We start from the raw sequence: 27295 nt of genomic DNA on the forward strand, positions 1-27295 counted from the left end.
TTCCCATACTTTTAAGGTAACACTGTTATAACAGTGGAAAGATTCAGCTGTCTTGATCCTTAATGTGCTTGTAAGAGCAGGACACCAAACTATACAATACAATACTGGATGCAAGAGAACATAATACTTAATTCTGCTATACTGAAAAGCAGTTTCACACATAAGTTCCATTTATGTAGGCACACTGATTTACCAAACACCATTCCTTTTCATTTTTTATTTTTTTAGTTTAACATCAACATTAAATTTTGGACACAAGAAAGTTAAACCTCTAGGACAGTTTCTGTATTAAGAAAAAACTACTTATATTTGAACATCAAAACACTATTAATGACACCTTAGCCAAGAAGTTCACTGCAAGTGACCCTCTCGCTGAATTCGAAAGCGTTCTTTTTCCACTTGTAAACGTTCCTTCTCAATCTGCAGCTTCTCAGATTCATATTTTAAAAATTGCAGCCTCTCTTTCTCTAATTGTAAACGTTCCTTTTCGAGTTTTAGTTTTTCAGTTTCTAGATCCAGAGGCTGTAAAATGGGTTTTTCCACTTGGGTGATGTCATTTTCCAGGGCAGGTTTTTCAGCACGCAGAGCCTCTAGCCTCAGTTTCTCCCGCTCAATCTGGATTCGCTCCTTCTCCAGTTGAAGTCTCTCATGCTCGAGGGCTACATGCCGTAATCGCTCCTTTTCGATCTGCAGGCGCTCTTTCTCCACCTGTAGTCTTTCAGCTTCAATATCTAGCCGTTGTTTCTCCAGTTCTAGTTTTTGTTTCTCCAAGTTTATGAGCAAATGAGAGTCCTCGTAGGCTAGTCGGGCTTGAGCAGAGCTCAAATTTCCAAACTCTTCAATGTGGGTGAAATCAGGTAGGTCACTTTCCTTTTTGGAATCTGGCAAAACTGATGACAAAATTTCCTCTTCTTCCTCAATAGGAAACTGTTGGGAGGAATGAGAAATATAATTATTTCATGTACCTCTTTATACCATACTGAGCCAGTTACCTCCATGCAACCTCACTGAAAATAGAGCACACTTCTGTTGTTTCTAGTCATATCTCAGAAGTTATTCCAGACATTCGTTTCACTTGTGCCCTACACAATTCGTGTGTGTTAAACTCAAACCCGGAGTTTTCTGATGTTACAAAGGCATGGCTTATTTGATCAGCAACAAACTCACATGTGGTCATGAAATATAGAAGACAATTTTTTCGCCATATCCCTACTGTAAAGATGCAGAAAAAACAGCTGTTTATTCTGCAAAGCTTTGTTTAAAAATAGGTTGTGGATTATTTTTTTTATTTAGATGATCTAAAAGAATTTTCAGATTTACTGAAAGAGAACTAGGGTTAATAAGTAGGCATTGTTTTTAGTTTTCATATAGGTTCCATGACAGGCACCTGGGACATTTTAGGAATTTCTTTTGACCAATTATTTAACATATGAATTGGAACTGTAAGCTATCCAGTTATGTAACATAACATTGCTTTAACTAATGCTGTAAAGGACCCATCACTAAAAACAGTTTGATGTTGTGTTTTATTTGAGATCTGCTGCCTTTTTTCTCATATGTTCCTGTGATGGGGTGTCCACCCCACACAGGATTGGATGGGATGAAGGTGGCCAGGTAGGCCTATTACCTCCACAGGCTGCACCTAGAGGAAGAGCCAGGGAGCAGGAATTGATTGCAAGCAGGCTCAGTTGGGAAGGAACAGGCAGGGCCTATAAAGCCTGGAAGCTGGCAACAGACAAGAGCTGCTGGGAAAGGGCAGTCACTCCCTTGGAAGAAGGAGGTTTTGGAACTGGTACACCACAGTAAGGAGGGGAACCAGGAGTTGTAGGAATCAGTCCAAGAAGCAGCAGTGAGGGCTGGGAGAGGAATGCCCAGAACTGCTGGGTGTAGGGTCCCTGGACTGGAACCCAGAGTAGTGGGCAGGCCTGGGTTCCCCTACCAGCCACTGAGGGTACTGTATAGACTGGCAGGGCAGTGAACGGGAAGACTGCCTGGGTCACTGTGGGAGTGACAGAGAACTGAAGGACTGTACCCCAGAAGGGAGGGAAATGGTGAGTGACCTAGCTGGAGAGCTGAGTCACGAAGAGGACACTGTGGTTCCTGGGAAAAGAGAGGAGCTGCAGACCTGGGAGAGAGATAGTGTGATGGCATGCGATGATGGAAAGGGGCGCAGCCCTTAAGAGCTAATCCAGAGTGACCAGGAGGAGGTGCCAGATAAGCAGTGAGTGGTGCACCCCGTGACAGTTCCCAACACTTCAAATTGTGCTAAATGGGGACAAGAACAAGATTTGTTTAACTGATGCTTTAGTTATTTTTATTGTCTCTTTTAGACAATCTGGCCCCAAGCTCTGGGTATAGAGGGACCTTGGGTGTAGCAATACTGGTGTGGTTCCACAGTCCTGGGAGCACTTTAAAAGTTCATGCAGGGAGTATATACCCGTGTGCTACAGAACCATGCTACATAAGTGGTCACTGTGCTCCAGTGAACATGGGGGTTTGGGTTAAGGTGGGGACCAAGCCTGCGAATGAGCAGTACCAAGCCCAGAGGATCTGGGACAAATGTGGATTTACTTGCTATTCCTTTAGTGCAGAAGGAACTCAGAAACTGAGCAGGCTAATTCAGCCCTATTGTTGCAATAGTGGTCACAAAAAACAGTTCCAATATCACCCTAGCTTAGAAGAAAGATTCCTTCCCATCCTGTTTAGCTCCCGCACCCCTACTTGGCACCCTTCTTAGGGCCTGGTCTATACTGTGGAGGGAGATCGATCTAAGATATGCAATTTCAGCTATGAGAATAGCATAGCTGAAGTCAACGTATCTTAGATCGACTTAGAATCACTTACTTCACGTCCTCACAGTGCGGGATCAACGGCCGCCACTCTTTGCTTCCGCCTCTCGCCGAGCTGGAGTTCAGCAGTCGACAGGAGAGCGATCAGGGATCGATTTATTGCGTCTACACTACACGAGATAAATCGATCCCCGATAGATCGATTGCTACCCACCGATCCGGTGGGTAGTGTAGACGTACCCTAACTGTTCAAGCCATGCATTGGGTACAGGCTTTGCCCATAAATCAATTTTTTTTCTCATGGCACCTAAAGTTAAAAACAGAACAGAACAGAATAAATCTGCCTGGTTTTGGAACATAGAATCATAGAATCTCAGGGTTGGAAGGGACCTCAGGAGGTCATCTAGTCCAACCCCCTGCTCAAAGCAGGACCAAACCCAACTAAATCATCCCAGCCAGGGCTTTGTCAAGCCTGACTTTAAAAACCTCTAAGGAAGGAGATTCCACTACCTCCCTAGGTAACCCATTCCAGTTCTTCACCACCCTACTAGTGAAAAAGTTTTTCCTAATGTCCAACCTAAACCTCCCCCTCTGCAACTTGAGACCATTACTCCTTGTTCTGTCATCTTCTACCACTGAGAACAGTCTAGATCCATCCTCTTTGGAACCCCCTTTCAGGTAGTTGAAAGCAGCTATCAAATCCCCCCTCATTCTTCTCTTCTGCAGACTAAACAATCCCAGTTCCCTCAGCCTCTCCTCATAAGTCATGTGCTCCAGCCCCCTAATCATTTCTGTTGCCCTCCGCTGGACTCTCTCCAATTTGTCCACATCCTTCTTGTAGTGTGGGGCCCAAAACTGGACACAGTACTCCAAATGAGGCCTCACCAGTGCTGAGTAGAGGGGAATGATCACATCCCTCGATCTGCTGGAAATGCCCCTACTTATACAACCCAAAATGTCATTAGCCTTCTTGGCAACAAGGGCACACTGTTGACTCATATTCAGCTTTTCGTCCACCGTAACCCCTAGGTCCTTTTCTGCAGAACTGCTGCCCAGCCATTCGGTCCCTAGTCTGTAGCAGTGCATGGGATTCTTCCGTCCTAAGTGCAGGACTCTGCACTTGTCCTTGTTGAACCTCATCTTATTTCTTTTGGCCCAATCCTCTAATTTGTCTAGGTCCCTCTGTATCCTATCCCTACCCTCCAGCGTATCAACCACTCCTCCCAGTTTAGTGTCATCTGCAAACTTGCTAAGGGTGCAGTCCACACCATCCTCCAGATCGTTAATGAAGATATTGAATAAAACCGGCCCCAGCACCGACCTTTGGGGCACTCCACTTGATACCGGCTGCCAACTAGACATGGAACCATTGATCACTACCCGTTGAGCCTGACCATCTAGCCAGTTTTCTATCCACCTTACCGTCCATTCATCCAGCCCATACTTCTTTAACTTGCTGGCAAGAATACTGTGGGAGACTGTATCAAAAGCTTTGCTAAAGTCCAGAAATAGCACATCCACTGCTTTCCCCTCATCCACAGAGCTGGTTATCTCATCATAGAAGGCAATTAGGTTAGTAAGGCATGACTTGCCCTTGGTGAATCCATGCTGACTGTTCCTGATCACTTTCCCCTCCTTTAAGTGGTTCAGGATTGATTCCTTGAGGACCTGTTCCATGATTTTTCCAGGGACTGAGGTGAGACTGACTGGCCTGTAGTTCCCTGGATCTTCCTTCTTCCCTTTTTTAAAGATGGGCACTACATTAGCCTTTTTCCAGTCATCTGGGACCTCCCCCGATCGCCATGAGGAACAGTATCTCCCTATACCTGTATCAACATGACCCTACAAATACAAAACCAATTATTGGAATTCCATCTGATTGACAGTCTCAGAACTGGCAAGATCACTCCCACCCTCCTCTTCTCCCCATGCTACTGCTCTATAGATTTCATTGCTGAATGGTGGGATGCTGTCTATTAGGAGTTTGATACCAGTGGCAAAATCAACCAACCATTTCCCTCTCCCAATTCCTCTCTCCTCTCCAGCAGGATTGTGTTATCATGGGTGACACCAGGACTGCTTTCTCATCTTTGTCTCCTGTTGGAAATGGTTGGATTGTGACAGAGATGGGTTATTCCTCCCCCTATTCTAATGTATGTGCAGGGGTGTGGATAGGAGAAATACTAAGCTAACTCCTCCTTCAGTCCATATGGATACTGCATCCTGTTTGAAATAAACTAAGTCTATGGGGGAAAGGAAAAAGGAAAACAGAGGCATAAATACATTTAGAAGATTAATGAATACATGTATAGTTAAGCAAAAAATGAGACCTTATGCAGATGTGTAGGTTGTGGATTTTGAATATCATTCATATAACAACAGAGCTTGTCACAGGAGATTCTCTAATTCACACAATCAGACTGTCTTGGGAAATTATAATATAGAGGACTGTTAGTCACAAGTGTGGAGAAAGTCCCCAAGCTGGAATGAAAAGAATGGCCATACTGAACACAACTACAGTGCACTAACTACTTACTTCAAAATTCTGTGGATCCTCCTCCTCTTCCACCTTGATTTCTGTTAAAGATCCACTGGCTTCTCTGAAGTCTGTGATATTTAGCCATTCAAAACTGTTTTCATTTGTAAATCCCATTTTCTCATCCATCTCTTCATTGACAGAGTCATCTAAATCGGATGACGGAAGGTGAAACCCAGCACCTACCAGTTTGATGTTTGCATTCAGACGCTTTCTCTTCATGAGTGCTCTCCAATCAAGGTATCGCCTTTTCACTTCTGTCCCCGTTCTTTGCTCTCCTTCACCTACAGCATTCACACACTCTGCGATTTCTTCCCAAGCCTTTCGTTTCATTTCATTAATTGTTGTATTAAGCTGCTTGGAAAAAAGTACCTCTTTCCTTTTTCTAATTTCTTTAAGGAGTGTTTGAGTTTCTTGAACGCTAAAATTGCTTTTTCTTTTTCTTTTTAATTGTTTCATTTTTTCCATCTTTAAATCTAGTAATTGTTACTGCAGACAACTAAAGAGATAATATGAGACTATTCAATTTATTTATACAACTATGATTTAGAAAACAATCACAAACTGGCACTCGGTTCTTCAGGTAGTGGGTTTTCTCATTACTTGGTCATCTTTCTATTTGCCAGGCTTGTTAAGGCCCTAAGAGGAAAGAGCAAATAATATAAATCTCAAAGATATATAGTGATATTTTCATCCAATGAAACTGACTCCTAAATCAACACTGATAAAGAATCTATCTGCTGAACTGGTCATTCTTCTATCTGATAGAGTAAAACAATTTTTTAAAAACGTTTGGCATATAGAGTAGCTATAAATAAGCCTCTCTGTCCTCACATGAATTATAAATCCATCAATATATATCTGTCTCACACACTGTTCAGATTGAGTTAATATTTCCATTATAAAAATGTGACTATTTTCCTTTGGCTCTTACAATTTTGCCATTTTAAATTTGCTCCAACCTGAAACTTGACATATAAGTCTCATCTTGAGTTTTCTAAAGCGGCTAAAATTGATAAAGCCATTTCTTCAGAGATGTAAAATATCTGAGAGAGAGACATTTCTCAGATGACTTTACAAAGTTATTTCTACCAAAAAACAGTTTCATTTTAAAAGCTGAGGTTCTGGGGGGGGGATTTATTATTTCTGAACCATTATAATAACAACAGAAGAACTGGAATGCTTCCATTGACATACAGATAATAGGAAATAGTATTTGCCATTTCAAAAATCTTCTTGAGTTAAATTTTTCTTAATACAGAAAATATGTATAGGAAGAAATCCCTACAAACGCAAAGGTACAACCCCGTTCCTTCAACCTTTCCTCCCCTGGCTCTCTGCCACTCTTACCCACAACAACCCATGTCAGAATATTGTTAAACTAAAAAAAAATCAACAAATTCAGGCAAGCATGGGCTCAAGAGCAATTTTCCCCAGGGCAAACATTCAATTTAGAAATAACTATGGTAACTGTATTTCTTATACAAGTTCTTTTTTACTTGCATGATAACAGGATTTTGCTTTTTAAAAACACATCTGCTTATTGTGAATTCCCATTTACAAACATTTCCTCGGCCACTAATTGTGGTTCTGGAAGAAGAATCATAACAGGAGAAATAAGTAACAGGAATAGATGAACTTTCAAAGAAAACGGACACTCTTATTGCCCCTTCTGGTAATAAGCAAAAAGACAAAAGAAAACATCCTGTTTAAAGAAGACTATGTTAACGCAAACTAGTTAACTTGTAGATCACGCCTGCAATGTCCATCCAGGAGAGTTAGAACACAACATGCTAGTGCGTGCTGCAGTTTACACCCTTAGGATAGGTCCATACTTACCGCGCGTCGACGCGGTGAGTTCGACTTCTCGGAGTTCGAACTATCGCATCTAATCAAGACGCGATAGTTCGAACTCCCCACGCACTCCGGAACTCCACCACCGCGAACGGCGGTGGCGGAGTCGACCTTGGAGCCGCGAAGTTTGACCCCGCCGCGTCTGTACGGGTAAGTCAGTCGAGCTAAGGTAGTTCGACTTCAGCTACACTATTCGCGTAGCTGAAGTCGCGTACCTTAGTTCGACCCCCCCCCCCCCGTAGTGTAGACCAGACCTCATAGTCCAAACTGTGGGGCTATGCAGATGTAGCTTTAGAACATGACTGACTGTAGCCGGTTCACTCACAAACATTTGCATGTCAAACAGCATCTTTCACACCCCTGGCATTTAAAGATCCTGATACCTCACTGAATACTTTGAAAAACGTTGTATTTAGTAATAATTCTATTTCTCTTTCATAGAAATATGTAATTCTTTTCTTTTAACAACATATTACTGTAGATTTTTCCCCCCATTAAGAGTTGATTAATTCTTTGTGTTTTCTCTCCACCTGAAGTCATTATACTTTGCAATATCATGATGGCCATGAATAAAAGATGATTTCTGGTTAGGAATGAAAAGCAGGATTAGATAAAGATGAAACAAATATTTTTTTCAAATGTAAGTGTGATTAATGATAGATAGCTAAGTAAAAAGACAGAAAATGATACCGTGCAAGGAAAATGATTTCTAGGTAAGAAGTGTTTCAAAGCTGTAAGTGGAATATAGATTTTAATGGTAAAATTAACATTAACTAATTCAGGTCATTTGAATCCAGCTGATAGATGTTGATACTTCTTAGAGTAAGGAAAATAAAATGTATAATTGAGACTGCCTGAACCACAGTGTTTTAGTGATTTCTCATTAGAGCGAACAGAGCCTATCATATATATGTATGTGTGTATATATTTACATATATGCAAATACATTGTCTTTGTTTTATATAAGACAATGATTTGCATGTGCATTAGGAAATGGAAAACAATTTCACAGAGAATAAAGTTATATCAGAATGGACAACTGTATGATGGTAATGTGGGTTGCAGTCTTGAGGGTGAGGGTGTATGATGGGGTGTACTCCCACACCAGACCTGAGACAGCTGCATTAGGCCAGGCAGGCTCAATCAGCCAAATTAGTGGCAAATGAGAGATTTAGGCTGTGTGAGGAGCCTTGATTAGAAAGAAGCTCACCTGTGAGGGAACAGGTGGGGACTTCTATAAAGCCAGCAGGCAGGAAGGCTGCCCTCTCTCTTCCCAGAGAGAGGGAGAAGGAAGGGGGGATAGGAATCTTTGAGACCTAGTAGGCCTGAGAGAGAGAGAGAGAGGTGTCTTCTGACTAGGAGAACTGGAGAAACACAGTAGGAAATAGTCCAGGGGCTAGAGCAGGAAAATGGGTGCAGTCATAGACCTTAATCACTTGCTACAGGGTCCTGGACTGGACCCCTGAGTAGAGGGTGGGCCTGGGTCCCCCTACCAACCACTGCAGAGTGGTACTGCTTGGGGCAGTGAATTAGAAGACCACCTGCATCACTGCAGGAGTGATAGGGTCAGGACAGCGGACACGAGGACTGCCTGATGCTGCTTGAACAGAAAGACTTTGAAAGGGGAATCACAAAGTGATCTGGCTGGAGGGCTGAGTCATAAAGCAGCTGTGCCACAACTCTGTGAACAAGAGACTAAGATGATGGAAGAGAAGGAAGGGGGCACTGACCTGGGCAAAGCTAATTCCTAAAAGTGCCTGAAGGGGGCACGACCAGCAGTGAGCAAACCGCCCCATGACAGGCAGCAACACTGTAATATTCCTGTAGATGCAGAGTGAAATAAAATTATATTGGAGCATTATATCTGATCTTTAAGTTTTTTTCCCTAACCTTTAGTATTTCATTCTCATGGGCCTACCATGATACTAGTGCGTAGAGGGAAGAACTATATTTGATTCTAACTCACAGTAAATCAATTTATTTTGTACCTGCTGTTTCTTCTCCAATCCAAATTACACTGCAAACACCTCTCCTTTTGGCTTGTAGCAGTTGATTTTCGTGACCTAGCCATCAAACACTATGTTTAACCTGTGAAAGTTTTGTAATTTAAAAAAAAAAATCATAGAACAACTTAATTATCCAGAAAAGTTACTGATTTGCTGATTAGAACTAAACAGTTCAGTCAACTTTTATAAGTTCAATTGTATTTGTCATCTTGTTGAAAAATGTTAGATTCAGCTGAAATCCTGGGGCCAAGTACTCCTCTATTATACTGGTGTAATTCCATTTAAATCACTGGAATTGGAAAAGTGTATTTTGATTGGTGCTGGCCTTGTATCTCTAAGCATTTGCAATAGTTTCCAGTGGGCTGTTTTCTTTATGATTACAATAATTACCTAAGTTTATACAGTTACATCCAGGCTTTAACAGAAACTTTACATTTGAAGAAAACACTTGTTTCTTCTTAGGAGAACAAATTATTTCACTTTTTTCCACAGATTTAGAGATAGCAAACCTGACTTGGTCTTTTAGCAAAAAACAAATCCTATTTGTGTGAAATTCTTGCAAACAGCATAGATTTCAAAAGAATTGCCTAAGTATAACCGTACTGGCTCAGACCAATAATTCATCTAGCCTAGTATTTGGTCTTCTGACAGTGGCTGGTGCCAGGGAATGAACAAAACAGGGCAATTTATTGAGTGACCCATCCTGTCATCCAGTTTCAGCATCTGGCAGTCAGAGGCTTAGGGACACCCACAGCAAGATGTTACATCCCTGACCATCTTGGCTAAGAGCCACTGGTGAACCTATCCTCCATGAACTTATTTAATTTGTTTTTGAACCCTAATTGCTGGCAATGAGTTACACAGGTTGGCTGTGCACTGTGTGAAGAAGTACTTCCTTAAGTTTTTTTTAAACCTGCTCTCTGTTAATTTCATTGGGTGATGCCTCGTTCTTGTGTTATGCGAAGTGATAAAATACAATTCTTTATTCACTTTCTCCACACCATTCATTTTATAGACCTCTATCACATCCTCCCTTAGTCATCTCTTTTGTAAAATGAATGAACCACTCTTTCTAATCTCTCCTCATATGGAAGCTGTTCCATACCCCTAATCATTTTTATTGCCCTTCTCTGTACTACTTTCTCAATTCTAATATATCCTTTTTGAGATGGAGTGACCTGATCTGCATGTAGTATTCAAGATGTGGGCATATCATGGATTTATATAGTGGCATTATGATTAAGGCTAAGATTTTGTCATCGATATTTTTAGTAAAATTCACAGACAGGTCACGGGGAGAAAAGAAAAATTCACAGGAAGCCATGACCTGTCTCTGACTTTTACTAAAAATATACCTGACAAAATGGGGATCTACAGATCCCCACACCACCTGAAGTGGGGCAGCTGCGCAGGGGCTAGGAGCTGCCTGTAGCTGCTGGGGTATAAGGGACACCCCTGCCACCTGCAGCTCCGCTGCTTGAAGCTGTGGAGTGCCCCTGCCTCCCATGTCTGCAGGGAGCTTTCGGGTACCCCTGTCACCGGTGGCTGGGAGATGCAGGGATCCCTGCCTCCCACAGTGGCTGGGGCTCAGAGATTTGGCCCGCCGCAGCAGGTGGCTCGAGGATTCCCCTGTTGCCACCAACAACCAGGGGCTTGGGGATTCCCCCACCTCCTGTGGCCTGGGGGCTCCAGGATTCACCCACCTCCACCTCCTTCAGGCAGAGGCTCCAGGATTCCCCTGCCGCCGCCAGCCTGGGGCTCTTGGGATTCCGCTGCTCCTCTGCCGGCGAGGCTTCTTCTGCCAGTGGCAGTGCGGCTCTAGAGTTCCCCCCCCTGCTGCTGCCTGCAGAGACTTGGGGATTCCACCGCTCCTCCCCCACTGCCATGGGGGGGCCTGGGGCTTGGAGATTCCCCCGCTGCCACCAGTGGCCAGGACCTTGGGAGTTCCGTGGCCTGGGGGTCCTCTGCCAGCAGGAGCTCAGGGATTCCTCTGCCACCTTCGGAGGCCGGGGGCTCAGGGATTCTGCCACTACTGCTGGGGGCCCAGGGGGCCCCTGCCGGCGGGGGCTGAGAAATTCTCCTGCCAGTGGCAGCGGCTCTAGAGGTTCCCCTGCCACTGCCTGCAGACAGGGACTTGGGGATTCCACCGCTGATGGCCAGGGGTCCTGTGCCAGCAGGTCCTTGGGGGTTCCCCTGGTACCCGCAGCGGCTGGGAGCTGTGAGATACCCCACCCCCCGCAGTGGCTTGGAGGTCCAGGGGCCGCCAGCGGCACCGGGGGTACCCCGCAGCTCCCTGCCCCCACTGGTGGAGGGGACCCTGCAGCGTCCAACCACCGCAGGCTGAAGTCACAGAGGTCACTGGAAGTCATGTAATCCATGACTTCCGCAACCTCCATGACTAAATCATAGTCTTAATTATATTTACTGTCTCCTCCAGCACAGCAGTACCACCCCCAGCCCTGTCCCCAGCCCTTCAATGCAGTTGTCTGTGTCTCCTGTCTGGGGGCGTGCACGCCGCTTGCACACCAAGGGACAGCTGCCGGTGAGCCTGGTTCCCACCCCAGTGGGTGGGACTGGGGGCGGTACAGTGGGGTGCTAGCTCCTAGGAGCCAGGGCCCCATGTTCTGCTCCACCGCTGCAGTTCCCGAGAGAGCTCTGCGGTTCCCTGGATACCGATTTATATCCATATTTATATTTGCTGACCCCCTCTAAGAATTCTAAGAGACTGGTGAGGCACGATTTCCCTTTACAAAAGCCATGTTGACTCTTCCCCAACATATAGATGTTCATCACATTGCCGATGATTCTGTTCTTTATTATAGTTTCCACCAGTTTGCTGGTACTGAAGTTAGGCTTACTTGCCTGTAATTGCCAGGATTGCCTCTGGAGCCTTTTTTTAAAAACTGGTGTTACACTAGCTATCCTCCAGTTACTTGGTACAGAGGCTGATTTAAGTAATAGTTCTGTACATTTTGTAGTTCTGCAATTTCATATTTGAGTTCCTTCAGAACTTTTGGATGAATACCATCTCATTCTGGTGACTTATTGTTTAATTTATCAATTTGTTCCAAACTTCTTCTATTGACACCTCAATATGGGACAGTTTCTCAAATTTGTCACGTAAAAAGAATGGCTCAGGTGTGGGAATCTCCCTCACATCCTTTGCAGTGAAGATGAATAGCTAATGAATTTGATCATTAGTGGTTGCTGAATTTTTTTGGGGGATGCCATTTTGGTTTGATTTTGGTGAGTTGAGGACACTGTTGGAGGGGACAACCAGGGCTCGACCTGAGCTAAAGTGATGACAGGAAAATGGGAGGATAATCTATAGTGCATCTGAGACTAAATGATGTGAAACTAGGCTAATAATTTTACTAACTAGGACTAATTACGAACTGTGGATACTTATAGGGGATTGGATTTAGCTTAGGGGAAGGATGGGCGGGAAGGTTGAAGTTGCAGGAGAAGTCAATCTGCCAGTTAGAAGAATGATCAGCAGGTATGGAGTAGGTAAGGCAGGATGAGGTAGAGCTGGATGAGCAAGCAGGTCATTAAGAAAAAGCAGAAAAGAGCAAAAAAGGAAAAAAGAAATAGGGAAAGTGGAAGGGCAATTAGAGGAAACCTAAAGAACTGGCAGGTGAGAGAAGGAAGAAAGAAGTTGAGAAGGCATGGATGCGTGGAGAGGATGGATCTAGCTAAGGGGCCAAAAGCCATATAATTAGGTTTAAAAATAAGAAAAAAAGAAAGAAGAAGAAGAAAGAAGAAGTATGGGTTAAAATTTAGGGAATGGAGGGATGGATGGATCTTGGAATGAAGAAATACGGTCTTTAAACTCTTTAATGAGGCTAAGGAAGAGGAAGGAATATAGAGGGAGAATAATGATGATAGAGGGACCGATGGGATAATGAGACAGGTAGGGTAATGGTAGCTGGAAGGTAGAAACCAACTTACTGACGGTAGTAAATAACTAAATCGGGGCTCATCCTAGAATATTAAGGGTATTGGATTAGGATCAGGAAGATTTAGGGTATATAATCTTTAATAATCTTTTATAATAAATCTACTGAATTGACTGAGATTCTAATGTAGATCCTATATATGTAAAAAGGGAAAAAAAGAAGGGAATTATAGGCCTGTTAGTCTAACATCTGTAGTATGCAAAAAAATGGAAAAAAAAGAATGGGAAAATCATGGTAAAATCTATGAGAGAGAATGGTTCCTACAGCAGCATGGAGGAAGGTAAGTAGAGAAGGTAAGCCAACAGAAAACTCTCTTGATTGACTAACTTTTTTTTTAGACAAGAGAGTTTGGTGGAAATGACGTATCTCTGGATTATCTGAATTTCATCGAGATTTGATACGGTGAAGAATGAATAATTACTGGAAAAATGGGGAAGAGGAAAAAGAAAAGATGAGGTGGAGGGGGCTGGTTAAGAGACTGCAGAGGTAGGGGAGAAGGAGAACTGTAGGGAAAGGGAGGGTTCCCTTGGAGGGGAGTTCCGGAGTTCCTTCAGGGCGATTTTTAATTATTATATATATATATTGCTGGAACCTGACCTAGGAGTGAGGAGATGCTGATGGAGTTTGTGGGATGATGACACCGGGGGGGGGTATAAATCGAAGGGGAGAGATATATTCTCCAGGGGGATTTTTTTGATGACCTTGTAAAGTGGAGTATTAGTAACAAAATTAAATAGTGAGAAGTGTATAAGGTTAGGGAGGGATGTCTAGAACTTTAGTTATAAGCTGGGGGCCTGCTGGGTTGGAAGTAAGTAGAGGAGGAGGAGGAGGAGAGTCCTGGTTTGTCCTGGTTGAGATGAATGAGTAGAGCAATGCATGTGATGTGTTAAAAAGCTAATGCGGTCTTGGGTTGCATTATTAGAGGGTATTTCTAGTAGGGATAAGGAGGTGCTAGTCCCGTTATATAAGTTGAGTATTGTGTGTGTTTTGGTCTCCCATGTTTTAAAAAGGATGAATTCAAACTAGAACAGGGTAAAGAAGGGGCCACTAGAATGATCCGAGAATGGAAGGCCTTTCGTATGATTTGTTTTCCTTAGATGAGAGAATATGATTACAATCAGATAAATATATCAGAGGGAGGAATACCAGGAAGGAAGAATTATTTCAGCTAATGTGCTAATGTGGAGGAGACGATACGAAAATATATAGTCAGTGTCAGTCAGAATTGAGGCTTGGCAGGAGAAGGTTCCTAACCATCAGGAGTGCAATACTGGAACAGTCTACCGAGGAAAAGGTGGGGAGAAGGACCTCCCGACTTTAAGATTAAGCTAGATAAGTTTATGGAGGATGGTATGATAGATGATAGGATAATAGTCAATGGTCAATTATGTGTGGTGCCTATGATGATGTAACTTTTCCAGAGGGTTTGGCTGAGAGTCTGCCCACATGCTCGGGGTTTTTGGGGGAGGGGAGAATTTTCCTCAGGAAGATTGGGGCTGTGGCTGTTTTTTTTTTTTTCCCTCCAAGCATGGGGGGGGGGTTCACTTGCTAGGAGTGGGTGGATCGGCTTATGTGGCCTGCATCTATGATTCTAAGACCAATGCAAAGAATTCATTCAGCTTCCCTGAAATGGCCTTGTCTTCCTTGGGTGCTCCTTTACTACCTCGATCACACAGTGACCCCATTCACTGTTTGGCAGGCTTCCTGCTTCTGATGCACTTAAAAAAATATTGCTGTTAGTTCTTCTGCTAGTTGCTCTTCAAATTCCTTTTTGACCTGCCTCATTATACTTTTATACTTGACTTGCCAGAGTTTATGCTCCTTTCTATTTTCCTTAGTAGGATTTGACTTCCAATATTAAAACAATGTATTTTTGTCTCTAACCACCTTTTACTCTATTATTAAGCCTTGATGGCATTTTTTTTTTTTGGTTCTCTTACTGTTTTGTTGTTGGTTGTGGGTTTGTTTTTTTTTATTTGTGGTATACATTTAGTTTGAAATGCTATTATGGTGTTTTAAAAATGTTTCCATGCAGCTTGCAGGCATTTCACTCTTGTAACTATTCTTTTTAATTTCCACATAACTAGCTTTCTTATTTTTGTTTAGTTCCCCTTTTTTAATTTAAATGCTGCTGTAGTGGGTTTGGCATTTTACTTCCTACAAGGATGTTAAATTTAATTATATTATGGTTATTATCACTAAACAGTTCAGCTAAATTCACCTTTTGGACCTGATGCTGTGCACCATTTAAGACTAAATCAAGAATTGTCTCTCCACTTGTGGGTTCCAGGACTAACTGCTGCAAGAAGCAGTCATTAATGATGTCTAGAAATTTTCTCTCTGCATCCCATCCTCAGGTACGTACCTAGTTAATATGGGGATAGTTTAAATCCCCCATGTTATTAGGTTTTATTTTTTTGTAGCCTCTCTAATCTCCCTGAGAATTTCACAGTTCCATCACCATCATGGTCAGGTGGTTGGTGGTATATTCCTACTGCTACACACTTATCATTCAAGCATGGAATTTCTATCCATAGAGATTCTATGGTACACTTTGAGTCATTTAAGATTTTTACTATATTTGACTGTATGCTTTTTTCACATATAGTGCCACTCCCCTACTAGCACAACCTACTCTGTCATTCCTATATACCCTGGAATTACTGTGCCCCATTATCACTGTTACATCAAATTTCTGTGATGCCTATTATATCAATAGCCTCATGTAATTCCAGGCACTCAAGTCCACCCATCCTAGTATTTCGACGTCTAGCACTTGTATACAAGCACTTATAAAATTTGTCAATATTTAGTTGTCTGCCTTCATGTGATGTAATTAAGTGGGACTCTTTTTTTGTTTGACTATTTCTCTTAAGTTCCTACCTGTACTCCATAAACTTATATCCTCTCCTTTTTACTAGGATATAGAGCATCTCCTTTTATAAATCCTCCCCCCAATGATGTCTCTGTCTGAACCATGTGCTCCGCTGCACCTGTCAGCTTTCCCTCAGCCCTTAGTTTAAACACTCCTCTATGACCTTTTAAATTTTACATGCCAGCAATCTGGTTCCATTTTGGTTTAGGTGGAGCCCATCCTTCCTGTTTGGACTCCTCTTTCTTCCAAAGGTTTTCTAGTTCACAATAAACCTAAATCCCCTTCTGAATACCATCATCTCATCCACACATTGAGACTCTGCAGTTTAGATTTGTCTAACTGGCCCTGCACGTGGAACTGGAAACACTTTGGAAAATGCTACCATGAAGGTCCTGGGTTTTAATCTCTTACCTATAATCCTAAATATGGCCTTTGAGACCTCTCTCCGACTTTTCCCTGTGTCCTTGGTACCTACATGTACCACAACCACCTGCTCCTCCTCAGCACTGCACATAAGTCTATCTAGATGTCTTGAGAGGTCCACCATGTCAGACAATTCACCATGTGGCTCTCCTGGTCATCAAATCCAACTATTAATATTTTTAATAATGGAATCCCCCATTATTATTACCTCTCTTCCTAATAACAGGAAAGGATATCTGCACTGATAATACCAGGACATCATTTAGAAGGAGGGTCCTAACTATAGGATTGTTTCTCTCTGCTCCAGTTTGATGTTTTCCTTCCCAGAGGCTCTCATCCTCCTCAACAGCACAGAGGCTGTCAGACTTGTGCTGGGACCGCTCTATTGTGTCCCAGAAAGTCTTCTCTGTGTATTTCTCTGTCTCCCTTAGCTCCTCCAGTTCAACCACTCTGGTTTCAAGAACCCCTACTCAGTCTCTGAGGGCCATGAGTTGATTGCACTGAATGCACACACCTGCCACCTGCCAATAAGGCAGGTAATCATACAAGATGCATTCAGTGCAATAAACTGGATAGCCCCCACTCTGCTGCTGGATTTCTGCCTTTATTTTTACTCTGGCAGAGGGTTGGTTGGTTTGTTCTTTCGGGGCATTATTGGCCTAAGTTTAGAAAATATTTGTTAGTTATATCTGGCTCTCATGTTCCCTCTCTAAATTTCCTCACAAAACTCCATTTGCTAGCTCCTCTGCTTGCTTAGGAGCTGGCTTTTTAAACCCGTTCTCTCTGAGTTAACACTGCCCCCTTGCTAAGGGATCTTATAGGTAAGACTACATTTTAGTCATGGGTATTTTTAGTAAAAGTCATGGTTGGGTCCTGGGCAGTAAACAAAAGTTCATGGCCGGTGACCTGTCCATGACTTCTACTATATACCCCTAACTAAAACTTGGGCCGGGGGATGCTCTGGGAGGGCGGGCCAGGGGTGCTCTGGGAGGGCAGCCCAGGGGGCGCTGCAGGTGCTGAGGGGAGGGGGGGGAAGGGTTGGCAGGGCTGGCAGGCTCCCTACCCGGCTCTGTGTGTCTCCCCGGAAGCTGCCAGCATGGCCCTGCAGATCCTAGGGAGAGGGAAGGCCGGGGGCTCCATGCGCTTCCCCCCGGCACAAGTGCCAGCTCTGCAGCTCCCATTGGCTGGGAACTGCAACCAGTGGGAGCTGCAGGGGCAGTGCCTGCAGGCAGAGCCCCCTGGCCCCTCGGCCTAGGAGCTGCAAGGACATGCCAGCCACTTCCGGGGAGCCCTCCCAGGTATGTGCCGCCATGCACCCCAAGCCCCCTCCCACACCCAAACTACTACTGATGCTGCGGGGTGGGGGGGGGGAGGAGGCAGGGAAGGTGTCCCAAGACTTCCCCAGCAGCAGCCGGAGGCGGAGCCAGCCAAACTAGCCACTGCAAAAGTCACAGAGGTTATGGTATCCGTGACCTCTGTGACAGACACACAGCCTTACCTATAAGGATTACGGATGAAAGAATGGCAGGCTAGAGTCTCATTAGGAAGCTTTCAGCCTTGTCTACAGGCCACTAGACTCAGCACAAAGCCACCTAAACAGACCACACTATAAACCAGGGGTCTCAAACATGAGCTCTTCCCTGCGGCCCGCGGAGTTCCCCAGGGCCGCCCAGAGGGGGGAGCAAAGGGGGCAATTTGCCCCGGGCCCCGGGCTCCGCAGGGGCCCCCAAGAGAAAAGCGGAGGCTCCCGCCTCCGCCCCTCTCCTGGAGCTATGCGCCGAGTCTCCGTCCGAGCGCCTGAGCCCCTCCCCGATCCGAGCCGCGTGGGAGGCGGGCTGGGAGCTCTGGGCTGAGCGCTGCGCTCGGCGTGGAGCTCACAGCCCCGCCTCACCACGCGGCTCTGAGCGGGGAAGCTCAGGCCTCGCCGAGACGCGCTCGGGTAAGGGGAAGCGGGAGCCGCGGGGCCGGGCCGGGGTGGGAAGCAGGACCCGCCGGGCCGGGCCGTGGGGGGTGGGGAAGGGAAGCCAGACCCGCCGGGCCGGGCCAGGGCCTGGGTGGGAAGCGGGACCCGCCGGGGCCGGGCCGTGGGGAAGGGGAGGAGCCGGGCCGGGCTGGGGAGGAGCGGAGGAGGTGGAGAAGAGACAGGGCAGGGGCGGGGCCTCATGGAAGGGGTGGATTGGGGGTGGGGCCAGGGGCAGCAAGGGGGCGTGTCAGTGATGCGGCCCTCGGGCCAATGCACTAGTCCTCATGCAGCCCTCGGGGTCATTTGAGTTTGAGACCCCTGCTATAAACCGTAAGAGAATTCCATATAAGAATTATGATATTCCAGAGTTGCAATTTATTAAAGGCTAGATCCTGCAAACTGCTGAGTCCTCTGTCCCTGATCTAGCAAAGCAATTAAGCACATGAGTAGTCTTGCTGAAGTAAAAAAACTACTGTGTCTGAAGTTAACCATGTACTTAAGTGCTTTGCTGGATCAAGGATAAATGGTACATAAAGATGCAGCTAGACAGGGTTTCCTGGACAGGGTTTTCCTTTTTATAAAAGGCTTTTCCCCCAGCATGCCTTTGTGTGGTTAGACCTTTATATTTGGCAGATCCAAACAGCTGCATGCCTAAAGAAGCCAATTAAAAAATAGCAGCTGGTTGCATCTTCCTCTCTTCCAACTGGTAAGTAAGTAGATGTTACCTTTTCCCCTAGTTGTTGTGATGCTTGTTGCCCTACAGAAAAGCACAGTATTGAGCACACAAAACTATCTGCATAAAGTATTTAAGAGACAAAAATGGTGGCACACCAGAAAATGTCCATAGTCTAGCTGGATGTAGAGAAAACAGCCACCATATTTCAAAATATATTTTACAAAAACTGCTGACTGCTATAGTACATGTACGAATTTTGCTTTCATGGAAAAAGTGGGTTGGCTGTGGCAGGATGTGCATATGATTGGAAGTAACTGTAAATGAGTTCAACACCTCAGAGGTCATCAGTGGTTTTGAAGGAGGACTCTAAAGTAAGGCAATGACACTTGCTGAATGTATCAATTTGAGAACAAGGGAAGCCCATTCAAAAGAAAGCTGCTGGGACAGATTAGAGAAATGATAAAGGATTTGTGATGGCCAAAGTAGACAAATGTGACAGAATGATGTGCCACAAGTGTGCATGAAAAGAAAAGAAATTCAAAGCATTTCACAGGAGAAAGAGCTGTATTTTGTTTCCATGTGCTTATGTGGTGCCTAGCACCATACTATACGTATCTATGAGGGCTACAACTCTCACTATTACACAGCATTCCCAATACCAAGCATTCGAAAATCATGAGTTAAGACCCTCAAAATCATGTTGGCTCAAAAATGAGATTTAAAAAATAATGCATTTGGAGTTCTATCTATTTGCCTTTTGAAATCTTAGGGTTCATGATTTTCAATCTCTACAACCATGAGGAGTAGCAACTTAATTTTTTAAATAAAAGCTGAGATTCTGGAGTAATAACATGAAACCAGGATTTTAAGGGAAAAAAAATAAAATATCCTAAGCCTCATGATAAAGTTGTGAGAGACCGCAACAACACCTTTGGAACAAATTGTTTTATAGTAACAGCTAGAGGCCCTGCTCAGGGAGGATTACGATCAGGCTGAAACCCTCGTTGTGGACATATGTAAAGGAAATGCAATCCCTGCTTCAAGGAGTTTAATTTTGGCATGAGACAACTAACGGAGAGAACAATCGCAAACTGGCAGGAAGAAGAAGCTAATGAAGAACGAGCAAAGCAGCATGAGCAGAGCTGAGGACATGGCCAAGGGGCCTAGTTCCCACGAGATGGATTCACTGACCAGAATCCACCGTGCGCCGGGTTGCAGCCAGTACTGTAAGAGCAATGGACTGTGACTGCTCCACATCCGGAAGGGGAAGGAGAGAATTTCTCCTTCCAGCAGCGCAGGCAGGAGTATGGCCCAGTTGGGAAGGGAGACCCAGGCACCGGCCCGGTCTGTCTCCAGGGGGCCCAGGCCAGTCCGGTTTGAAGTGCGCCAGGCGCTGGAGGCACCTCCAGAGAGGGGCCCCGGTCCCAGAGCTCTGGAGGGGGCTGTAGGGGGAGCAGACGCTATGGGCGTTACGGGGGGGGGGGGCTGGACCCCTCTCACCTCCACGCGGGACCTGCCCGGGGGACGGGGGCGAGCTGCTAAGGCTGTTAAGGCCCCTGCGGCGCCCGGGCAGCGGGGCACATCCTGTCCCGCTCCGCGTCAGGGAGCTGAGCCGCCCGCCTCCCCAGCCCGACCCCGGAGTCCCCCGGGAGCAGCGCGAACTACTCACCGGCGCCCAGCACTCCCCGTCGGTCGGCTCACCGGCCCTTTAACAGCCGCCGGGCTCCCATTGGAGAACCCGCGGCGGCGGGTGAACCGCCCGTTGGGGGAGGCTGGGCCCCGCCCCCGGCCCCTTCCCCCCGCCGGAATCTCCTCGCGCCGGGCGGGCGACGCGCCCGGGGGCGCTCTCAGGGGGAGGGGCGGGCCAGCGGCGCGCGCTCCCCCAGCACAGGACGGGTGGGCCAGCGGCGCGCGGCCCCCACCCCCAACCGGGCGGGGGGGTGATGCGGACCCCGCCCCCCCCCAGCACAGGGCGGGCAGCCCCAGCGCCTCAGATGTAGTACCAGAAACTGCCCCCTAGGCGCTGGCTACTTGGGGTGTACTGAGCATGCTCAGTAACATCTGCTAAAGCCACTGCCCTTCACCCTGCCCTTACTTGGTGTAGAATTCTGTGACTGCTTTTTGCAGGGGTTAAAAAGGGGCAAATCAGAGGAGGGGGTGGCCAGGGTCTGAGGAGGGGGAGGAAATTGGTCAGGGGGGGTCAAACAGCTGAAGGCAGTGGATGAGAAGCTGAATCTGAGTCAACAGTGTGTGTCCTTGTTGTCAAGAAGGCTAATGGCATTCTGGGTTGTATAAGTAAGAGCATTGCCAGCAGATCGAGGGATGTGATCATTCCCCTTTATTTGGCATTGGTGAGGCCTCATCTGGAGTACTGTGTCCGGTTTTGGGCCACCCACTACAAGAAGGATGTGGAAAAATTGAAAAGAGTCCAACGGAGGCAACACAAATGATTAGGGGGCTGGAGCACATGATTTATGAGGAGACACTGAGGGAACTGGGATTATTTAGACTGCAGAAGAGAAGAATGAGGGGAGATTTGATAGCTGCTTTCAACTACCTGAAAGGAGGTTCCAAAGAGGATGAAGCTAGACTCTTCTCAGTGGTACCAGTTGACAGAGCAAGGAGTAACTGTCTCAAGTTGCAGTGGGGGAGGTTTAGATTGGATATTAGGAAAAACTTTTTCACTAGGAGGGTGGTGAAGCACTGGAATGAGTTACTTAGGGAGGTGGTGGAATCTCCTTCCTTAGAGGTTTTTAAGGTCAGGTTTGACAAAGCCCTCGCTGGGATGATTGAGGGCTTGGCTACACTTGCAAGTTGCAGCGCTGGTAGAGGCTTTCCAGCGCTGCAATTAGTAACCGTCCACACCTGCAAGGCACATCCAGCGCTGCAGCTCCCTGGCTGCAGCGCTGGCTGTACACCTGGTCAGGTTGGGGTGTAGCGATTGCAGCGCTGCTCATCAAGTGTGGGGATTAGTCCTACTTTGATCAGGGGGTTGGACTAGATGACCTCCTGAGGTCCCTTCCAACCCTGATATTCTATGATTCTATGATTCATTCGTTTCAGCAATGTTGGCCAACCTTATAATTTAAAATTATGATTTGTAAACAAGGTCTGAATGAGCTCTCCTCTGACAGCTAGTGATGACCCAGGGGATGGGGGGAAGGCTTTAGGACCAGACTATATTTACATGAACCACCTACTCTGCCTAGGTATCCAGCAGACAGAGCTGTGTTGCCTAAGTGATCAAGTTTAGCTGGTGTTGGGAGTTTCTGTACTAAAAATTTTTATTATATTATAGTTAATTTTACATAAGAATGGCCATATTGGGTCAGACCAATGGTCCATCTATTCCAGTACTCTGTCTTCCAACAGTGGCCAATGCCAGGTGCTTCAAAGGGAATTAACAGAACAGGGCAATTATTGAGTGATCCATCCCCAGTCGTCCACTCCCAGCTTTTGGCAAACAGAGGCTCTCAGAGCATGGTGCTTTATACCTGCCTATCTTGGCTAATAGCCATTGATGGACACATCCTCCATGAACTTATCTAGTTCTTTTTTGAATCCTGTTCTAGTTTTGGTTTTCAGAACATTCCCGGCAAAAAGTTCCACGGGTTGACTGTGTGTTGTGTGAAGAAGTACTTCCTTTTGTTTGTTTTAAACCTGATGCCTATTAATTTAATTGAGTGACCCCTAGTGCTTGTGTTATGTAAGGAAACTTACCGGTATTCACTTTCTGCACACCAGTCAAGATTTTATAGACCTCTATCATATCCCCCATTAGATGACTCTTTTCCAAGCCAGAAAGTCCCAGTCTTTTTAATCTCTCTTAATATGAAATCTGTTCCATACACCTAATTATTTTAGTTGCCTTTCTTTGTACCTTTTCCAATTCCAATATATCTTTTTTGAGATGGGGTGATCAGAACTGCACATAGTATTCAAGATGTGAGCATACCATAGATTTATATAGTAAAAGTGGAGGAGCTTGGTTTGCCAGACTGATCAGCAAAGCCAATACTGACAAACTATGTGAAAAAGCTGAAAAACACCAATCCTCTGGACTGTATCAACATGCAGAAAGCCTTGTAAGTCAGTCATTGTAAAAGCCAATTTTAGAAGTACTTAATGAAGCTGTTAAGAATGTTGGAGACACAACACAATTTATGCGAACAAACGTGGTTGTCACATTATACTTTCTCTTTAAGCAAGAGATACCGCCCACTATAAACTGGAGGCCAATGTAAAGTTCATTGTCATTTGTAATCCTGAAGTTGGACACTGGTTCTGACCAAGACCAGCAAATGCTCATTATCTTTCTGCAAGAAACTCAACTGACTGGTTAGAAGCTGCAGTGCAACAGTGAAAGTCTCAGCAGTTAAAAAAGTGAAGAACTTTCTCACCGCATTCAGAAAATATGCATACATGGCTGATGAACACACTGATGCAAATTGGTGTCAAGTATTAAGTCACTGTGTACATTACCTTGATATCAGTGGTCGGCCAGTAGATGAATTTCTAGATGTTCAGGTTATAGAAGACACATTGGCTGCATCTCTGACAATCCACATCTTAGAAGAGTTAAATGCTTCTAAACTGAACCCCAACGAGATGGCTGCTTGTGCATTTGATGGAGCTGCAAACTTCTCTGGAAGACATAGTGGAGTACAAGCTCTACTCAGAGAAAAGTGTAACTGTAATCTCTCCAATACACACTGCAGAGGCCATCTACTCCAGCTTGCACCAGTACAAGCTGCAGAATCTTCAAAAGGCATTTAAAAAGCTATAAATTTAATGTCTTCATTATAGTCTTTTTTTCAGCAAGAGTCCAAAAGGACTGAGCATCTTGGAAAATATAGAAGATAGACTGGGACTAAAGTTCAAATTAATCCAACCTGGGAAAACCCGCTGGCTTTCTCGTGAGTGATCCTTGGCTGTTGTCTTAAAATTACTTCAACCATTATTATTGGGTTTGGAAAATATCTATCAAGATGGGGCGGATCTAAGTAGTGAGGCTGGTGGACTATTTTGGCTACTAAGTTCAAAGAAGACAATCGCCATTCTCTCTTTTAAGTCTATTGTTGAAACCACTTGGGTCATTAAACAATGCCATCCAGGCATCTGCTACAACCATCTGGCCAGCAGTGGAAGCTACACTTGGCTCAATCAGAGAGATATCCATTGAAAACGTACTGGAAGAAGCAAAGACTTCAGTTCAGAAGTTGACTAATTAGGGCACTTATATTAACTCCTTAAATGAAGAAGACAAGAAGTGTTTGTTAAGCCAGCTGAAAAAGTGAAGTACCCGGACTTGATTCTTACATCTCTACAACACCAACTTCTGGATTCTATTAACCTCGATGTAGCTTTTACAGATGCCTGTCTTATAAAACACCGACAGTTGAGTGGAGTGAGGCACTACTTGTAATGGGGCTGCTATGTGATCAAGATACACTAGAGAATTTGAACATAGAGTGGAATATCATACAATGAACAAATGAAGATTTGATTTCAACTTCTTTATCATTACTAGTGGTTTAACCCAATTTTTGTGCTATGTTTCCTGGGATGAAAGAAGTAGGAATTCATCTCTTTCTACTCCCAGTCACAACAGCTACAGCTGAGCATTCTTTTTCCTCATTGAATAGAATTTTGTGTTCTGAAAGAAGTCGCCTTCTGCCTGATCATGAGCATATCATGAAGGACACATGAGAAGCCACCAAAAATGAATGCACTGCATTCAAGAAGTTCATCAACAGAGTTGTGCAAAATTGCAACAAGAAACCGAGAAGGATGTAGATATAGTGCTTCATAGTAGGCTTGTGTAGCCAAATTTAATTTGTGTGATGATTTAAAACCATGAGTTAAATCTAATAATGGTCTCACCCCTCATCGGTCCTCAGCCATCCTCCTCCCTCCCCCCCAGAGGAGAAGGTGGTACATCTTCAAGCAATGGTGGTAGGAGGAGTGTTTGTGCTGGTGGAAGCCAGGGGAAGCCCTGGGGCCAACAGGAGCACTGGGGAGTGAGGGTTGCCCTCACCAGTACAGAATAGTTGTAGCAGGATATAGTCCACACAATGCATGGCTTCTCTGTGATGCTCAGTATAGCTGGCAGTGCCTTCTGCCCCTACCCATTTGCCTCTATCCATTTGTAAGTATTTAGGCAGTAGCAACATTATGGCTTCCACATGCATGGGAGTGTTTTGGGAAGGGAAAGGACTTCTTGGCCTTCTTTCACCTCCACCACCACTAATGCCTCTGTGTGATGGCAGCCATTTTTTGACGCAGTAATAAATAGATAGGAACTGCTTCTGTCAGGAAAAATTTCAGATGAGCACAGATGGTCCTCAGTAAGGGAAATAGGAAATCCAAAATACTTCTCTCTCCTTTCTACCCAGCCCTCAAAGCCTAAAATATACCTGCATGGAGACAAACCCATCTGGCTCATCTTTACCCTACAGACTTCAAAATCTCTTTCTGAACAAGCCCTTCCAATGAGGAGCTTGCTGGAATCTACATTCCCTTTGATAAGAAACCTTTCTCAGTCAAGACAACAGGACAAGTTTATTGCTGCCTGTGCCTGCCTGATGAGTTGATGAACTGTAATGGACAGAGATCGCTCCAGCATAGAAATATATTGAAGGCAAACCCTAAGGAAATTAAGAGTTTAAATTATCCTCCACATGACCTGCATCCCACTAAAATGAATCCAACACACAGGTCACTTGGACAGAAGTATCAATGTCAGGATGCTACATTGTTAGCACAGCAAATGAAGCTGAAAAATAAATTATGTTTTATGACCTCACTCTATTTTTTACAATCCTGTATTAAGAGGTAATTGATACATATGTACACCAGGCAGGGTCATTTGGAAGCCGAAGACTTTATACTTTCATCTCACGCTTCTGTCAAGTTTTAGCAAATTAGGACAAGTCAGCAAATAAGAACAACCTTAGGTATCAGTAACTGCTACTGGTAACAATTCACTACCTCTGTGCCAGAAGACAGGCGAGAGGTAGCAAATTCCTACAGATAGCAGTGTCTTGCACCATACACTGTGAGAAACTGCTATCTGTAGGAATTTGCTACACCAGATAGCAGTTTTTTACAATGCCTTACATATGAGTAACTGCTACAGGTAGCAAATTCAAGCACCGGGGTGGCATAGCCCCAGTGCCCTGGGGACACCCGGTGCTGGGTGGCCCCAGCCACCCCAAGTCCTGGCCGCCCTAGTCCCAGCACACTTCCCTAAAGAGGAGAAGCCTGCCTGGGCTGGGGCCAAGGGGGAAGGGCAAGCAGGAGGGGGCTTCGTGGAGGAACGTGGGTGGGGCCTTGCCGGGCTGTTTGGGGAGGCACAGTCTTCCCCAGCCTATGCAATGTGCTGCCCATGATGGGCTCCACCCTTCCCAGCAGAAGCAGATTTGCTCTTTGAACCATGAGGCCAGTTGCTGCTGGAAATTTGGGGGGAAGGTTCTGGCATAGAGCACCGCCTGCTGGCTTGGCCCACTCCTTCAGCACCCAGGAGTCACAAGCAGAGCAGGATCCCACTGCAAGCTCTGAGTACCTTGGGTAGCGGCCTCATCAGGCCATGTTTTCTGTCTGCAAACCTACCCTGCAGAATCCCTTCTCCCTGCTCCCCCATTATTGGTAATCTCATTGGAAAACCTCATCAATCTTAACTGGAAGCTAACTACTCAGGCAGCATAGAGGGTTAGCCAAAGCCTTCACAAAACAGGGGCTGATCTTTAATGACCCTGAAAGAGTTAAAGATCTGCATTCCTGTAGCGTGGTCTACCAAGGAATAAAAGAGGCCACTCTGGAGAGATCAGTTTGTAGAGCCATACATGCCTGACGAAACAAATCTTGCATCTTTGCAGAGCGTTAGACTAGACCCTTGCAGTCCCTTCTAACCCCATGAGTCTATACTTGTTAAACAACTGAACAGTAGCCCACCTATGCTGATGCAATAGACACTTTAATAATGGCGGGGAAATTTTGCAACATTTCCCTATGTAGACAGACTTACAAGATGTCCATTATTTTAGTGGGATGCATTAAGTCAGGAAATGTGAAAAGTAAGGTTCACATAGAAAAGTTAGCTCAATCATTTCACACATTTTATACGGTGTACATTGAGCAAAATAAAAAACAAATTACATTTTTAAAAGAGAAGCAAAAATCGAAAATACTATCTTTACATACATTTACATATAT

General features: G+C 45.0%; 1 protein-coding gene across 3 annotated transcripts; it reads right to left on the minus strand.

The window, feature by feature from the left end:
* Window positions 1-202: 202 nt before the first annotated feature.
* On the minus strand, window positions 203-20904 carry MSANTD4 (Myb/SANT DNA binding domain containing 4 with coiled-coils). Of its 3 annotated transcripts, XM_039520565.1 has the most exons (4): window positions 20751-20904; window positions 9168-9267; window positions 5326-5964; window positions 203-927 (listed from the first exon to the last, which is right to left on the minus strand). In XM_039520565.1, the coding sequence occupies exons 3-4, from the start codon at window positions 5791-5793 to the stop codon at window positions 352-354; spliced, it is 1044 nt and encodes a 347-aa protein (XP_039376499.1). In that variant the 5' UTR covers window positions 5794-5964; window positions 9168-9267; window positions 20751-20904; the 3' UTR covers window positions 203-351. The 3 variants fall into 3 exon arrangements, with proteins under 3 accessions (XP_039376499.1, XP_039376500.1, XP_039376501.1); XM_039520566.1 differs by lacking the exon at window positions 9168-9267; XM_039520567.1 differs by lacking the exons at window positions 9168-9267; window positions 20751-20904 and adding an exon at window positions 20273-20417.
* Window positions 20905-27295: the final 6391 nt, after the last annotated feature.

The sequence above is a fragment of the Mauremys reevesii genome, linkage group 1 (assembly GCF_016161935.1).
Source record: "Mauremys reevesii isolate NIE-2019 linkage group 1, ASM1616193v1, whole genome shotgun sequence".
In the NCBI taxonomy this organism is placed as follows: Eukaryota; Metazoa; Chordata; order Testudines; family Geoemydidae; genus Mauremys; species Mauremys reevesii.